At 43.6% G+C, this 17,696-nt stretch overlaps 1 protein-coding gene across 1 annotated transcript; it reads left to right on the plus strand.

The window, feature by feature from the left end:
* The first annotated feature begins 2,360 nt into the window (after positions 1 to 2,360).
* Positions 2,361 to 17,439, plus strand: LOC133372308 (chymotrypsin-C-like). Its single transcript, XM_061600712.1, has 8 exons — positions 2,361 to 2,400; positions 4,015 to 4,103; positions 7,378 to 7,475; positions 9,547 to 9,669; positions 10,868 to 11,004; positions 15,850 to 15,995; positions 16,391 to 16,540; positions 17,362 to 17,439. The coding sequence occupies exons 1-8, from the start codon at positions 2,361 to 2,363 to the stop codon at positions 17,377 to 17,379; spliced, it is 801 nt and encodes a 266-aa protein (XP_061456696.1). The 3' UTR covers positions 17,380 to 17,439.
* Positions 17,440 to 17,696: the final 257 nt, after the last annotated feature.

Consider the following 17,696-nt stretch of genomic DNA (forward strand, 5'->3'; position numbering starts at 1 on the left):
CATGAAGTATCATCCAATAAGAGCATACTCCTGATGCTCCTACCAGACCCTGGTGGGGATCACAGACTGAGCTGGCCAAGGAACCTCCAATCACTCCTGAAATATAAACCAATCCAACTCTATGACCTTTGTGAACTATTTCTAGGGGAATAGTTAGGAAGTTCCAAGTCACAGGAGCTGCGGCATCACACTAAACGATTGATTCCTTGCAAAGTCAGAATGAACCTTACATAGCACTTGTAAAAGTGCAAGTCTGCAGATCGAGGTGGTCATTGGAAGAAATGGTAGAACAGGGTGTGTAATGATCCTGTGTGTGCTTGGAATATGTGATGTTAGCCACACCCAAGCACATCAACAGAAATTTCGGGAAGGGCCATAGCTCAGTAGTAGAGCATCTGCCTTGCATGCAGAAGAAGCCAAGTTCAATCTCTGGCATCTCCAGGGAGAGGACCCTGCCTGAAACCCTGAAGAGCTGCTGCCAATCAGTGTTGACAATACTGAACTAGATGGACCAATGGTCTGACTCGGTATAAGGCAGCGTGCTATGTTCCCAATAATAAAATTAGGGTGAGAATGGAGATTTCCCTGAAGGATGGGGAGGATGGTTCTTGCCTCCATACAAGCACCTAAACATGGCCAGACAGCCTCCATAGACGTGCACCCCGGCTAGGGATGAAGGAAAAATTTCTTTCAGTTCGCATTTAAAGCCAAATCTATCCAAAACAACATGAGAATGGAAACACAGCTATCTTTCAAAATTTGCACTTATCCAAAAATGGCCATGCAGTTTTCCAACCAAACAATGTTTACAAAAATGCATCCATTAAGGGGAAATATGCATAAAATGAATATATTAGTGAAAATAACATGCAAAATGCATCACATTAGGAAAAGTTTAGTATTGCTGTTTCCTTGTGGCTCCACCCCCAAATTTGTCCTGGCATCAGGCAGTCAGACAGGTTGCCTCTGCATGTGGAAGCTGCTATTATTATTATTATTATTATTATTATTATTATTATTATTGCCAATAACCTATAGGCTAGCCTCTCCATCATTGATCTGGATACTCCTTTTTTGAAAAAACCTTCTAAGGGAGTAGTGGCTATCACAATGTCCTGTGGCAAGAGATGTGGCTATTATGCATTGCATGAAAAGATGCATCCTCTCATTTGAGTCTGAACCGTACCCCAAGAGGCCAGCGCCAGAGCAGCAATGAGGACCCCAATCATGGCTGAGAGCATCTCTGCAGAAGAACTCAGCTCTGCATCCAACGGCCTTATATTCTGCATGAGTTTATCAGTCCAGCTGAGGACGCCGTCAGCAGTGGGGGAAGCTTTGCGTTTGTTCTCTACCAGTGGAAGACGTGGCGATAGGAAAGTTTCCATTCCCTGCCTTCCAAAGGTTGTGCCAAAATTTCACACAGCTGCTTCTTCTCCCGCCAAAGCCATGGCCTAGGCGTCTCCTGAAGATTGGGGGTGCCCTTGGCAGCCAGGGCGAGGGGAGCAGGTGTACACTACCAGCTGAGGGGGAGCTGGCGAAGTCAGGGTTGGGGGCGGCATTCCTTTCAAGCAGAGTCTATGATTACACTAAACAATTCATTCAACTTGTATCACATATGAGGAATCTCAGGCCCAGTGGGTGAATGTGGCCGTCCAGGCTTCTCAGTCAGGTCCTGAGCACTCTCCCCAATGCACACCCCCTCTCCCTAGGCCACACCCTTCACCAGCCCTGCTTCGCACACTCCTTGAATGTGTCCATCAACTCTTGCTCGCCTGGATGGAAGTTCGAGGGTGTATGTGTAGAAACTAGCCTACTGTTCAAAGGTAATATTTACCATTGTTGCTCCGCCCACGTTTGCCTCTGGCCCCACCCACCATTGGCACGCTGCCCCCAAGAGGTTGCCAAGAAGGCAATCTGGCCCTCGGGCTGCAAAAGTTTTCCAACTCCTGCTTTATATGCGTAGATGCAAATTCAGGCTTGTTTTCAGAGCAAAAGCCATCTTATAAGCATTTCTAAAAAAGAAAAGTTAAGTTTAAAAGAATGCCCGGAGGAGAAGGAAGATCTAAGGCCTGTGTGCAAAAGACTCGAGCAACTGAGAAGACTCAGTAACCCGAATGTGAAATCCGGTCACGGTCGTTGAGCGAAATGTCCCTCCGTTCTTAGAAATTCTTAGTATTTCCTATTTGCCAAAGTGATAACTTAGCAAGGCCAGATAGAGCCTGTTATCTAACCCTGGTCTGGTTGCTTGCCTCTTGGCTTTAGGTCAAGACTGATTTTTTTTTAATTATTATTATTAATCTTTGCTATAAATACAGCCACTTTCCGCCTGGCTATGCCTGAATCATCAGCAATCAGTCACCATGTTCAAGCTTGTCTTAATGACTTTGCTCCTGGGCTATGGTAAGTGACTTTTGAACTAGGCGTCTGCACTATTTAAGTTGAGGCAGCTGGATCCCAGATAGGAACATGATTCGCCTTGTTGCCGATCCTTACAAAGAAGACTCGGCCCAGTCCAAAATAAGTTTTCTCGTCTCTCGTTCCATAGTCTGCAACCCCGAGATGAGCCTGGTCGTGGGGCTTTGAGCAAAAGCGTCGCTAGAGGCATCATACCCATATGCATAAAATGAACATAAGAGTCGGCTGGATCAGTCCAAAAGCCCACCTAGTCCAGCACTCTGTTCTCATGGTGGCCAACCAGATGCCCAGGGGAGTCTGCAAGTAGCACCTCAGTGCAAGAGCACTTTACTTGACTCGTGATTCCCAGCAACTAATATTCATAGCCATACTGCCTCTGACGGTGGCGGTAGAACACAGCCATGGTGGCCGGCGGCCACTGATAGGCTTAACCTCCATGGATTTGTCTAACCCTCATTTAAATGTATAGAGGGCTTTCGGGGAACCACACAGGAACATTAGCTGCCTTATCCTGAGTCAGGCCATTGGTCCATAAAGCTCAGTATTTTCTACGCAGGCAGCGGCTCTCCAGGATTTTAGCAGCCCTACCTGGAGAGGCCGGATATTGAACCTGGGACCTTCTGCATGCAAGGCGGATGCTCTGCCACTGAGCTACAGTGGGCTCTCACCAGTGCTTCGTGCTGCAAGCTCGACCAGTCACCTTGTAAGCAATGCATTCAACAGGCCTTCAAGAGGCAGCTGGACAACCATCTGTTGGGAATGCTTTGATTTGGATTCCTGAATTGAGCAGGGGGTTGGACTCGATGGCCTTATAGGCCCCTTCCAACTCTACTCTTCTATGATTCTATGCAAAAAAGAAGTTTTGAAGAAGGGGGGAGGAAGGAGCAGGTGATGTGGGGCCCAGAATGAAAGACTTGGGGTTCAGACCACCCCCTAAAAACACCCTTGGCTTGTGGGCCTTTTTCCCAGATACAGGAGGATGGAAGCATGTTGGGTTTTTGAACCTCAACAAGTCCCATCACCGTCTGAGGTGAGGTAGGTGGTGACTTGGAAGGGGGTGCAGGGCTTTTTCGCTTGTGGCACCCTGTGTTTGGGACGCCCTTCCCAGAAAAATGCAGCGAATCTCATCTAGCCAATTTAAATAGTTGCTTTATAGTTTGCTTGGCTTTTGTTGATCGGCGGTGCTGTCTGCCCCTGCACCTTCCCTGGGCTCTATTTGCTCTAATCATTGTGTTTTTATTGCACTGACCAGCATCCTGTTCTCACAGTGGCCAACCACAGAATTAAGCTTTTAATTCAGGCGTGGCTAGCCTGTGGCCCGCAGGCCATGTGTAGCCCCCCAGAAGCTTGGCTGTGGCCCTCAAAGACCCTGCCCCAATATTTGGCTGCATCATTGGCAGGTTTCTTTTTTTAAAAAAGGGGTGCTTATGCTGAAAGGCAATTAGCAAATTAATTAAATCTATAAACAAATAGTTAATCATGCCATTATGTTTAGTTCTGGCCACCATGTTTCATCCAAGTTGCTAATCTCTCTCTCTCTTTCTCTCTCTCTTTCACACACACACATCATCATCATCTAATTCCCACTGTATTTCCCAGCCCAGGGCTGTGGCAAACCAACGTATTCGCCAAACACTTCTCGCGTTGTTGGAGGGGAGGATGCCAGAGCCCACAGCTGGCCTTGGCAGGTAAATCTGCAACAGTTTCTCCATGTGTGGTGCAAGCAAATGCCGTTTGCTTCTGAAGGATGGCTGAGAATTGCCCAAATGCACACGGTTGGCCTGCGGAACATCATTCCACTGGAAGTAGTAGAAGCAGCTGAAGGTTCTAAAAAACTATCAGGCACAGTCAGGAACAGGAAGCTTCTCGCACCTTTTTCGTAGAGCGGATCGTCCAGCTTGGTGGGCTAGATCTAAATGCAGAAGTGGGGGGAATAACTCATTTTTGCCATCATCAGTTGTTGCCCTTGCCTCTGCAGGAGAGGCGTGAGCCGCGTGACTGAATGAAGGGGGAATTTGCGATGGGCAAGCAATGGTTAATTGGTTTTTTAATTTATTTATGTGAGTATTTTCAGGCCACCTTTTAGGGCAGAGATGTTGTTGGATTCACTTCCAATCATCCTAGCCAGCAAGGCCAGTGGTCAGAGAGGGAAAGCTTGAAGCGGATAAGATTGCCATGTGAGAGTTTTAGAAAAATGGACAGTACGTTAAGTCCTCGTGCAAATTTGTCAGCACGTTAGCCTACATTTCTCCTAACGTATCCACTTTTTTGTGTCTGCAATTTTGCCTCATAAGCATGTTTTTGCAAGCAGCTTCCCCTTATGTAATGCATGTTGGCATATTATTTTCACTAATCTGTGCCGTTTTAGGCACATTTCCCCCTCACGTATGCATTTGTGTGCATTTTGGATGGAGAACTGTACGTAATTTGTAATTGCCCAAAAATATGCAAACTGAAACATAGCCAGCCACCGAAATTTCCACTTCTCCAAATTTTGCAATGTGAAGTAGTGTATCAACATCCATATATTAGTGAAAGGTCCATATAATGCATGTATGACTGACAATAACAAATCAAAATGCATTATGTTAAGGAAAATTGCTTGCAAAACTCTATATTAGGCAAAATGGCATGCAAAATTGTATTATTATTATTATTATTATTATTATTATTATTATTATTATTATTATTATTATTATTTAAGATATTTATACCCCGCCCTTTCTCCAAAGACTCAGGGCAGCTTACAATTAAAACATAGTTAGGCTAAAAACCAAAACAATTAAAATCAAACAAGAATACAATTAAACAGTTAAAAGTGCATTAAATCCAAAATAGATTAAAAACAGATAAATGTTATTAATTAAAAGCCCGTCTAAATAAAACAGTCTTCAACTGGGTACGAAAAGACGATAACGAGGGAGCTGTACGGACCTCATTGGGGAGAGAGTTCCATACTCTAGGGGCAGCCACTGAGAAGGCCCTATGCTGTGTCTGCGCAAGAAAAACTTGCGAAGAAGATGGAATAGAGAGAAGAGTCTCACCAGATGATCTCAAAGGTCGAGCAGGTTCATAAGGGGAGATACGATCTAACAGATAGCCTGGACCTAGGCCGTATAGGGCTTTATAGGTCAAAACCAGCACTTTGAATTGTGCCCGGAAACAAATTGGCAGCCAGTGGAGCTGGTACAATAGAGGAGTTGTACGTTCTCTAAGTCCAGCACCAGTTAACATTCTGGCTGCAGCTCTTTGTACCAATTTAAGTTTCCGAGCAGTCTTCAAGGGCAGCACCATGTAGAGCGCGTTACAGTAGTCTAATCGGGATGTAACTAGTGCATGTGTCACCATAGTCAAGTCTGACAAATCAAGGAACGGGCGCAGCTGGCGTATCAGTCTTAATTGAGCAAAAGCACTCCCTGCTACAGCCGAGGCCTGTGCCTCCAGGCTCAAAGCCGAGTCCAGGAGTACTCCCAAGCTGCGGACCTGTGATTTCAGGGGGAGTGTAACCCCGTCCAGCACAAGTTGGGTCCCTATTCCCCGATCCGCCCTCCGACTGACAAGGAGCACCTCTGTCTTGTCAGGATTTAATTTCAGCCTGTTCATCCTCATCCAGTCCGGCTTCCTTGGTTTCATTAGGTGGAAAAGAGAAGTAGAGTTGGGTGTTATCTGCATATTGGTGGCACCGAACCCCAAAACTCCGGATAACCTCTCCCAGTGGTTTCATATAAATATTAAACAACATGGGGGACAAAACTGAACCCTGAGGGACCCCATAGGTCAATGGCCAAGGAGTCGAACAGGCATCCCCCATGACCACCTTCTGGGTTCGCCCCTCTAGAAAGGACCGGAGCCACTGGAACACCATGCCTCCAAGTCCCATCCCAGCAAGGCGGCCCAACAAGATACCATGGTCTATGGTATCGAAAGCAGCTGAGAGATCCAGTAGAACTAACAGGGACACACTCCCCCTGCCCAGTTCCCTGCGTAGGTCATCCACCAAGGCGACCAAAGCCGTCTCAGTCCCATGACCGGGCCTGAAACCAGATTGGAATGGATCTAAGTAGTCCGTTTCATCCAAAAACCTCTGGATTTGGGTAGCCACCACCCGCTCTATTATCTTGCCCAAAAAAGGAATATTGGAGACTGGGCAATAGTTAACTAATAGTGCAGGGTCCAGGTAGGGTTTTTTCAGTAAAGGTCTTATTACTGCCTCATTTAAACAGGGCGGAATTCTGCCCTGAAACAAGGAGGCATTAATCACCTCCGTGGCCCATTCAACCAGCCCCCCCCGGCATTTTTTATAAGCCAGGAAGGGCAAGGATCCAATATGCAGGTGGTAGGACGCACCCCTCCAAGGATTTAGGAGAAATTCATACTAAACTTCGTACTTTTACCAAAAATAATTTACTCGCAAACTGATGTAGAAATGCTGTCAACACCAGAGATGTGAAACTGAGTGAAATGACGGCTCTGATGCACCATTAATTATACAACGAGACCACTGATGTGAGTGGGTTTTTATAAAACTCAACCACTAGTGCATTGTCAGAACCAACTCTCGCCTCGTGTCCTGTGTCATTGCAGGCAGTGTGGCGTAGTGGTTAGAGTGTCAGACTAAGGAGACTGGGGTTCAAATCCCCACTAGACCATGAAGCTCACTGGGTGATCTTTGGTCAGTTTCTGCCTCTCAGCCTAACCTCCCTCACAGGGTTCCCGTGTGGGTAAAATGGAGAGGGCTGGAACAATGTACACACCCCTTTTAGCTCTGTGGAGGAAAGGTGGGGTGTGAATGTAATAAATTAGTAAATTTACAAATAAATTTATGAATAAATTATACATAATAAATGCTACAGTGGGTTGTAGCGAGGTTACTGAGTCAATGAACAACAGGGTGACCCTGGTAACAATGTGATCCCCTCGTATAGCTGACCTCCGTCTGTCTTGGGGGGTGTTGCTTGTCAGGTCTCTCTCCAGTACGACAAAAATGGCGTCTGGGCACACACTTGTGGAGGGACCCTTATCAAGTCCAACTGGGTCTTGACAGCTGCTCATTGCATCAGGTAAGGAGAACTCTGCTGAGAGCAACGATATTGTAGCAGTCCATTAAGCTATGAAGGCCTTTCAGCAAGCATCATGTTCTGCTATTGGGGGGGGGCCTCCATGCAATACAGCAACATCCGTGACTCCATTCTGACATCCATTTTTAACACAGGCTTATCATGGCCAGGAGTGTAGTGGTCCAGGGTCTTGGGGGGTTGGAAATTGCCTTTAAGTCTCAGTAGAATCGAGGTACTTTAAAGAATGTTTGCAGGGAGAAAACAGAAGCTGTTTTCCAAAATTCTCCCCAGTTTTTGGAGCGTCAGATGACCTGCTCTCCTTTTTTATGCGGACTGCAAAATTCGCACTGCAATACACCACGGTACCATTTTTTTTTTAAAAAATATAACTTTTAAACAGAGCACCCTGCATGGGTAGCTGGCGCTTCCTTTCTATTTCACACACACATCCCTTCATTAATTAAGTGCAGTGACAAAACCCTGCAAAACAAAAAAGGGAATAAAGAACACAGGGCATATGCAGCATTTCATTTTGATGGGCAGGAGAACATACATGGATCTCTAAAACACTACACAAAAAGATTCTTAATGTAATCAGGCTGCACTCAGGTCAAGATTGCTTTTTTTGCAGTGTTTTATCAATGCGCTCGTGTACTTTTTCAGAGAGTGGGCAAGAGTGTCCACAGAAATATTTAAGGGGGGGCAAGGTCTATGAATTGTTGCTACAGGTATTTGGCAACCCACTCCATCCACCATTACATTTAGAATGCCAGGGGGGCAAGCCCCCCCCATACACTCATTATATAAACAACACAAAAGACTGGCAAGAGTCTCATACTCCACTTCTTGAAAAAAATTAGATTCCAGTTACAAAAAGAAACTTACTTTTCCCCTTTCCCAACCCCCTTCCTAGAAACATCAAAAGCTGCCTTATATGGAGTCAGACTGTTGATCCATCTAGCTCAGTATTGTGTACTCTGACTGGCAGCAGCTCTCCGGGATTTCCGAAAGATAAGGCGTTTCTTGCTCCTAGCTGCAGACAGCAAGGGTTGAACCTGGGACCCTTTCACCACTGAGCTACAACCCTTTCCCTTCCTTTCTTCCTTTTTTTTTTTAGAACTTACCTATACTTTCAGTCCATTGCTTTCAGGGGCCGGCCCAACCATGAGGCAGAATAAGGCAGCCACCTCTGGTGGCAGATGTTGAGGAGTGGTGAATGGACAGAGCTTTCTGTGTGTGTGTGCGTGTGTGCACGCCAGGTACCCTGTGCTGCACCCCTAAGCTAGCCTGCTGCTCTCAGGTGCGGTAGGGATAGAACAATCCGAAAGTTTTTCATTTTTCAGTCCGGAATTCCGTTTTCCGCATTTCTGAAGCACTTTGTGATTTTTTTAAAAAACATCCCCATGACAATTCTTCAGCATTTCAATTTCTCCCGATAAACACATTTTTGTCTGCCAATTGTGGCTAATATACAAACATTGCAAGCCATGTCTCCTAATATAATGCATTTTTGTATGCTAAGCTATGCATTTTTGTAAACATTGGCTGGAGACCTGCATTGCAAAAGCCAGAGAAGCGTGAATTCCAAAGGATGGCTGTATGTCGGTTCTCATATTGTTTTGGCAAGTACGAATTTGATAGATTTGGCTTCAAATGTGAATTGAATCAAATTTTTCCATTATCCCTAACTGCCAGCCTGGATAACTTCATACTTGGGATTAAGGGAATGGGACTTGGACTGGCTCTGATTGCTTTTCTGGCTGAATACTGTTAAAGGAATTGTGCAGGGGGGTAATGAAAGTGATCCAGAAGGCTAGCCGATTAGGAAACACAGGGAGGTGCTCACTTTTGTCTAACTTTAGCATCTTTGAAATCATCGTCATTCATTAAATTTATTCATAGCTTTTGCAGGAAAAAAGTCCCAAAACAACTTTCACCAAGTTAAGAATGCAACCATAGCACAAAATAGCCAAAAATACGCGTTTGAGAAAGGATGAAAGATACTGGGAAGGCATTAGGTGTTCTGCCTTTTTTATATGATGTTTTCCCTCTCTCTTCCTTGATGTCTGGGCAGCTCCAGTCGGACTTATCGCGTCCTTCTGGGCAAACAGAACCTCAACGAGGAAGAGGCCGGTTCTGTGGCTGTTGCTGTGGAGAAGTTGATCGTCCACGAGAAATGGAACTCCTTCTTGGTCCTGTAAGTCCGCTTGGAGGGTGGAGGGTCAGGCGAGAGGTGCCCAAACTCTGCAACCGTTATGGTCCTGCAATTTGCAAACATAGCTTCTGCTGGTATCTGGCTTAGCTAGTGGGGGAGAAAAATCTCATGGAAACTGCTGGGACGGGGGGCTGCCGCAATCTGTTTGTGGCAGACAGGTTGAATTTATTTGCCATTGCTGGCTGGCCAGGGTGTAGTTGTCAAGGGTCTCAGGGGGTCTTAGACTTACTTTTTGGGAGCCAGGTCCGAGTGGGGACCTATGTCTCCAGAATCCTACAAGTCAATCAGTAGGAAATCAGTAGGAATCAGCTTTAAAAGATGCTTTGTTTTAATATGTATTAAAAGATGTTTTATTTTAATATATCTTAAAGTCTGTTTTTATTATGTTTTTAGTGTTTTTGTTTGCTCCCCTGGGCTCCTACTGGAAGAAAGGGCAGGATAGAAACATAATAAATGAATAAATAAAATATGAAAGAGGAATCTGTTAGCTGCTGAGAAGAGTCTTCTAACATGCTTCCTTGTCCTTTCTGTTGATTGGGGCCAATCAGAATGAAAGGAGGTGAATCAGCCAGTGAGAAGACTCTTCTCAGTAGCTAACACTCTCCCCTTTCATGCTGATTGGCTGCTAGGGACATTGTGGGAGAAGGACATTAATGAGGATCTCATTTTCAACCCAGCAGCAAAAGGATAAAAAGGGGGAGGGGGTGTCTCTGGAACGATCATGAAGGGACCCTGCACTTCTGAATTTGCCACTGCACTACTGGTGAGCATTGCCTCAAGACACGTGAGGACAGCTGCTAGATAACTTTAAAAGCAGATTTGACAAGTGTATGGTCTATCACATATTTTTCCATCGAGAGCTGCATTTCCTTGGGAGAGTCTGTCGTGGGGTGTGTGCTTGTGGCAAGTGGGATCATTCAGCCACTTCTCTCTCTCCCCCCCCCAATCCAGCAGGCTGGCAGGGGAGAAACAAATCACTCTTGCCAGGCCCAAACGTGTGGCTTGCATAATGCTTGTCCCACCCCTCCCCCTTCCATCCCACCATCTAGGGTTGATGGGAGTTGTAGCCCCAAACCTCTGGAGGGCACCGGGTTGGGAAAGGCTGGTGTGCATTATGCTTCAATCATTTGGGGGAAAGGGTGCTTTTCTAAAAATCCACTCCCTTGGTGTTGCCTTTCAGCAATGACATCGCCCTTGTCAAACTGGCCGAGCACGTTCAGTTCAGCGACACGATCCAGCCCTCTTGCCTCCCTGCCACAGACACCTTGCTGGCCCAGGATTACCCCTGCTACATCACCGGATGGGGACGCCTCTGGAGTAGGTTGGATGCTTACTCTCCTGGACAGCAGTATTCTGGAAATTGCTGACCTACAACAAAGAGACTCTGGGTTGCATCTGATGCTAGTCTTATTCAGAGTAGACCTATTGAGGTTAATAGGCATCACAAACTTACACGGCCGGCGCCAGCAGGCGTCCAGGTTGGGCCCTGGCCAAGGGCCCCTGCAGACCAGAGGGGTGCCTGAGAAGCCCTCTTAATTTCTCATTTTCCAGTCTTAAGTTCTCCACATTTCTGTATCAGTTTGCAAATTTCTCAGAATTTTAGTGCAACTTTCTCCTAATGTACATATTTTTGTATGCCATCTTGCCTAGCAAACTTGCCTGGCCAAAACTTGACCAGTTTTGAAAACAATTTTCCTGGACTTCCGGGAAGGGTTTGTAATTGTATAAAGGTACATATAGATTGCCTACGGCCATATTACCCTGAACACTAAGCAGAGTCAGGCCTGGTTAGTACTTGGATAGGAGACCACCTGGAAATACCAAGTGCTGTAGGCTTAGAGGAAGGCAATGGTAGACCACCTCTGAATACTTCTCACCACGAAAACCCTATGAATATTTCCAGAAAAGATTCATAGGGTCGCCATAAGTCGTAATCGTCTTGAAGGCATATAACAACAACATATATATTACTATAAAACAGTCCTGCAAAAATATAGTACAGCATGATGCTTGACTCTTTTATACACTGTACATATAATCTAGTATTGTTGTTGTTGTTGTTATGTGCCTTCAAGTCGATTATGACTTATGGCGACCCTATGAATCAGCGACCTCCAAGAGCATCTGTCATGAACCACCCTGTTCAGATCTTGCAAGTTCAGGTCTGTGAATCAACCCATCTCTTATTTGGCTTTCCTCTTTTTCTACTCTCTTCCGAGACCCAGCAAGATGGCGATCTAGGAGGAAGCTAATTTTAATGCTCCCCAGACAAAGAGATCAAAATAACTTATCCAATGCTCAAAAAACTCCTTAATTATTTCAAGGACTATACAGGAACATCATTTACTTGGATGGACTGTTTTTATCTGCTGATTACCTTTCATTCTTTGGCTACTCCCTGCTCTCTGGACGTTTTATAATTAAAGCTGAGACACAACAGACTTCGAGCGTGGAGCCTATTTTCCAACTGTAAGTAACTAAAAGCGTAAAGCTTATCTCAAGAGACTAAGAGACTATTTTATTCTATTTCGTCCATCTATAGTGACTATGATGAACAAAATAATATATTAACCTAACACTACATCATGATGGTTCTCACTAGAAATGCATGTAAAACGCTGGGTATTTCTCCCACCCTTGAAGCTCTTCCAACTAGCTCTTGAAAATCCTCTCGCAACCATAAACAGATGGAGATTACACAATATTACAAAGCAAATAATAGCAAAATGGGAAGAAAAGAAACTAATCAAATGTCAATATCAAATTCACACCCTTCTCCTATAATTAGGACGAACAAGGATGTCCTTGATATCTCTTTAAGCAACATAGAAATACTAGCCTCTAAGTGGGAGGATTCATCCTGCCCTAACTTAGCCGAAGAACTAAAATGGGCTGAGCAAAGCGAGTCCTCTACTCCTGCTTCTGATTCTTACTTGAAAGATTTTCCAATTAATTTATCCACACCCAGCTCCATGCCCTCTCTTGAATCATCTTACAATGAAGCAACACCAGAACTGCAGTCTATCAAAAGTATAGAAACCTTAATACCATCTTCGCCATCCTCATTAAAAATAAATTCAATTTCACATATCGAATATGATCTCTATGACTCTATTAATCTAAATGATGTCTTACCTAATGAGCAAAGAGAACATGATATTGCAGAATTGGATAAACCCCATGAAGGATTTAAACTTCATACAACACAGGATAACAATGAGACGAATATAACAATGATTAAATGGATCTCAGCAACCATACAATATTTCTCCCAAATTGTTACATATCTCACTCAACTAAGCCCCTTATTAACAACATTAATTGCGCTCACTAGAAAAATAGACTCTCAAACTAGCTCACCAAATGCCGATACAACAAACAGATCGCAAACTACTCAAACTAGGAGAAAGGACTGGAAACTATCTTCAAAGAATAAGACTAATATGAATTCACAAACAAACCAACAAAAGAAAAAAACTAAGAACATAAAAAACAACAACTTAACAAGAAAGTCTCACATGAACGTTAAGAAACTATACAAACTATTAGATCCGCCACGACGAGCTCCAAAAAAGAAAAAAAAGGAAAAAGAAAAGGCAAAGGAAAAGGAAAAAGAAACAAGAACTGCCAGAAAGGAGCTCTGTCAGAATCTTCGAGAGCCCGAATTTTCTCGAGGGTCAAATACTATTTCATTAATTCAAAACTCAACTCAAGAGGGGACTTCCGGGAAGGGTGACTTCGCTTGTGCCTGCTTTTGAGACGGGCTCCCGCCTCAAAAGAAGCTTATTCAGATATAAATCAGTCAGAACATTTTTTTTTTGACTGATGAAATTTCTCCCGGGCAGGGAGAAACATAGAGATCAACCTCAAAAGCCTGTTTTTGTTGGGAGGACTGGATTTCATTAATTTATGAGAAAAGGTCCAGCCAGCAATGCCGGACGGACTTCCGAACAAGCTCTATCTGATTAATGCGATACGTTTATCTTTGCTTCAAAGAGAAAACGGACTAACAGGCAAGCACCCTTCTTTCTATTATTTTTTTTACTTGGTTTAAATTGTTGCAGCAAAAAGAGATTTGTCAAATGAATCAGCTTTAAAGAACTTCTGGGTGAGCTATAACTCTTCTCTGTTATTCACGAAATTAACAGCTTATCTCTGTTTCTATTGCAAAAAGCTGTCCTGGAAGTGCATTCTAAAGATATAAACAGAAGAGGGATTTCTATTCCGAGGAACATTATATTGTCTGGGACTATTCTCTTTTTGGTCTATTTTATTTTGACGAATCTGCTTCTTTACGACGCCACTAACTGTTTTGATGCTGGGAACTAAATTTGTTTTGTATTCTTGAACATAGAGAGATAAGGCAGGCTGCTCTGTTTATACTGTGATGTCATCAAGCCTGGAATATTAACCCAATTGTTGCTGAAATAAGAAGTGGTTCTTCTTTATTTTTGTTTTGTTTTGTTTTCGTGGTTTTAAAAATGGCAATCAAGAAAGTGGCTGAGAATCTGGAAGTAATTATGTTTCAGAAAATAATGGATGAGATTGAGATAACGAAACAAACGCTGCGACAGGGCAGTAAGGAGCTGAAAATTGAACTGAGCAAAATGACGCAGGAGCTTAAAGAAATAGGGGATCCTGTGAGAGAGGAGAATGAGTTCAGAGATGAGAAAAGAAAAGAAAAAATAAAGGGAAGATACAAGCTCTGGAGATTGGAACAAATGTGGAATTGGAAAAAGATCTGGAGTTTATGGATATTAGAAATAAAATCTACTGTTTGGAATTTAACGTTATCTCTGAAGAAATTAATGAAGATATTAGAGATAAAGTTATCAATGGCTTGGATAATCTTCTGGACTGGAATGACGTGATGGAGCTTGATATAGAGAAAATCTATGGAATTAACTGCAGCCATGTGACAATGGAAAAACTCTCAAGAGATGAGCCAGTGCATTTTGTAAAAAAGAACAGAGATATGACTTTACAACAATATTTCAGCAACTTATTCAGAATTGATGGCAAGAAAATATTTGGGATAGAGGAAATTCCCATCAGACTCTTATTATATGACTATGGCTATGACAGCAAGATTATTATGGAATACTGATAATGGAAGATTGGACACTGAAATTACTGGACTTAACAGGACTATTGAAGATGGAAGATGGAATTAATATGGATAATGGAATAATGGCTATTGAAATTATTGGACCTAACAGATTTTGATGAGATGGATTAATCGATATGTTTATTTGGACTATGGTTATGACAATAAGATTATTATTATTATTAATGAGATGGATTAATCGACATGTTTATTTGGAGAAAAATTGATAGATATATTTCTTAAAGAATTGAAACCTCTCTTTGACTTTTTGTGGAAAGAATAAAGTAATGTTTATGAGATTTGATGATTAATTAAGATAACTACTGGAGGAAAGTGATTTTATAATATAATTTAAGAGACAGGATTGTTATATATTGTAGACCTATAACTGATTTGATCTGCGACAAATGGGAAGTCAACATTTTATTTTTTTGTTTAATCATTTTTGTTTTGTTTTGTTTTTTGTCTTTGAATGTTTTATGATTTTGTTTTGTATGTTTTATGAAAAATTGAATAAAAATTATTGTAAAAAAAAAACAATTTTCCTTAATATAATGCATTTTTTGTATCCTATTTTCATAAAAATGCACACCTTCACCTAATGTATGCTCTCCTTTTTTGAAATACACTATTTGATTGGAGAACTGCATCACAAAATTGGGAGAAGGATTTTGAAGGATGGCTGTGTTTTGGTTTTATATTGATTTGGACAGTGCAAATTAGGTAGATTCACATTAAAATCCAAACCGACCCAAGATTCTCCCCCAGTCTTGTGTGTGTAGCTGTGTATAAATTGATGTGTGATTGTGTGCTGTCTGGCTCCACCCTCTTTTAAAATATGGACCACAGCAGCATTCCGTGGGGTAATGTGACCCTTTGCTCAAAGTAAGGTTCCCCAGTGCTGATGAAGAGTTGTCCAACTTTTGATTTCAAAAGCTCAGGTAGCCTGATGGGGTCAGCTGTGGGATGGGGGCGGGTGAGCAGGTCGAGCAGGGAGGTGTTTTGATTCTTTGGAAGAGGCTCTTTACCAATCTTCCATTTGTTCCACTCGGCAGCCAATGGTCCCATCTCTGACAACCTTCAGCAGGCCTTGCTGCCTGTGGTGGATCACCAGACTTGCACCAAATGGGATTGGTGGGGTACCATGGTCCGGACTACAATGGTGTGCGCGGGAGGCGATGGTGTCGTTTCGGGATGCAACGTAAGTCTCCCCATCCCCTTGCTTGCTCATAGAACCTTCCGCTCTGTCTCCTTCTGAAGGTTGGTGGCTTGCGCTTGCCTCTGTCCATGCATTCCTCTCCACAAAAATGCAAAATGGTCCTTACTTGAAACCCAAAGTGAGACTTGCCAAGCCATGAGCTCTCAGCCACTTAGGAAGCTTAGGAAGAGCTCTCTCTCCTCCTGTGGCTTTCAGCAACTGGTATCCAGAGGCAGGTTTCCTGTGATGGTGGAGGTGGAGCAGAAGGGCCCCTCAGGGTGGGAGAGTAGCGCTCCCCTTCCGTGATCCACAGCAGGGTCCCTGTCACAGATCGCAGCCTGGCCCTTTGATCATGGTATGAAAACCGAGGTATATGCTTACTGTTTATCTTTTTGCAGGGGGATTCTGGAGGTCCCTTGAACTGCCAGGGTGGCAACAGCTGGGAAGTCCATGGCATCGTAAGCTTTGGATCAGGGCTGGGCTGCAACACCGCAAAGAAGCCAACTGTTTTCACCCGGGTGTTTGCTTACACCTCTTGGATCACGGAGGTGAGAGAGGGACCCTCTTTTCCACAGCAAAGCTGATTAATTCCCATCTGCACAGCTGGCTGTTCTTTTTCTTAAATGCTGATCTGGGAAACTTTTAACGTCTAGACTCTGCATGATTTCTTGTACAGACAGAAGTAACAAAATATCTCAGTGTCCAAATTCTGAAATGCAGTATTTGTATTGCTAGGATTTGACAACTGTATTGTATAACTTCTTAGAGAGCAATTTGGGTGTGGGATTCCAGCGTGTTCGTTTAGTGTGTTCGGTTTTTAGATGATGGATGTTGTGTCTTGATATTTGACAGACATCTCAAAAGAGGCATAACACACTACCCCCAACTTCTTGAAAGATGGTGCTAGCCGTCTGCATTAATTTGATTTAAAAAAAACTCTCAGATGGCTAGCACCATCTTACATAATGTGACTTTAAATTGAATAATGGGACTTTTAAAACAAATAATATGACTTTTAAAAATCCTGCTGATTAATTCTCACCAAGCCCTGATGAGTTTCTCGGGTTTATTTTTCAGTAGATGTGGGTAGCGTGTCACTGTGAGTTAGTTGAACTTTGGTCCCTTTGAAGCCAATGGGGCCAAAGTTGACTCAGAATTTAACTTAAACCCCACTGATTTCAATGGGACCCAAGTCCATCGCCCCCCCCCTAATGTGAGGTGGGGGCATTTTTCAGCCATAGACGCTAGGAAAAAATATTAAGTTAAATATTAGTCTCTGGCCTGACTGGCACTTCCTGTATTCTAAGAGACATAATTTTTCCCTCAGGCTACCTAAATTCACCTTCATTCATCTCTTTGCTTCTTCTAGAAACTGAACCAGAACTGAGGAGCCCGTGCCACGGTCCTGTGAATCGGTGCAAGCTTAATAAACCTTTTCATCACAGTTGCTCTCGGGTCAATGCCTTGCTTCCTGCCCTGCCTGAAATACCTGGGATTACTTACACCGGGGGCGGGGAAACCTTTTTCAGCCGAGGGCCACATTCCCTTCTGGCCAAACCTCTGGGGGGCGCATGCCAGTGGTGGGCGGGGCCAGAAGCAAAAGTGGGTGGAGCAACAAATGTATACATTTTGCACACTAGACTAGTTTCTACACACACACACACGCCCCCCTCTATGCTCCATTCAGATGAGCAAGAGGTATTA

Source organism: Rhineura floridana, chromosome 18, assembly GCF_030035675.1.
Source record: "Rhineura floridana isolate rRhiFlo1 chromosome 18, rRhiFlo1.hap2, whole genome shotgun sequence".
Taxonomy (NCBI): domain Eukaryota; kingdom Metazoa; phylum Chordata; class Lepidosauria; order Squamata; family Rhineuridae; genus Rhineura; species Rhineura floridana.

Excerpts from the sequence above, each read along its gene's own strand:
- LOC133372308 (XM_061600712.1), top strand. The coding sequence starts at position 2,361 with ATGTTCAAGCTTGTCTTAATGACTTTGCTCCTGGGCTATG. Across the intron at positions 2,401-4,014 it reads GACTTTGCTCCTGGGCTATG|CCCAGGGCTGTGGCAAACCA; the intron begins GTAAGTGACTTT and ends TGTATTTCCCAG. Across the intron at positions 7,476-9,546 it reads ACAGCTGCTCATTGCATCAG|CTCCAGTCGGACTTATCGCG; the intron begins GTAAGGAGAACT and ends ATGTCTGGGCAG.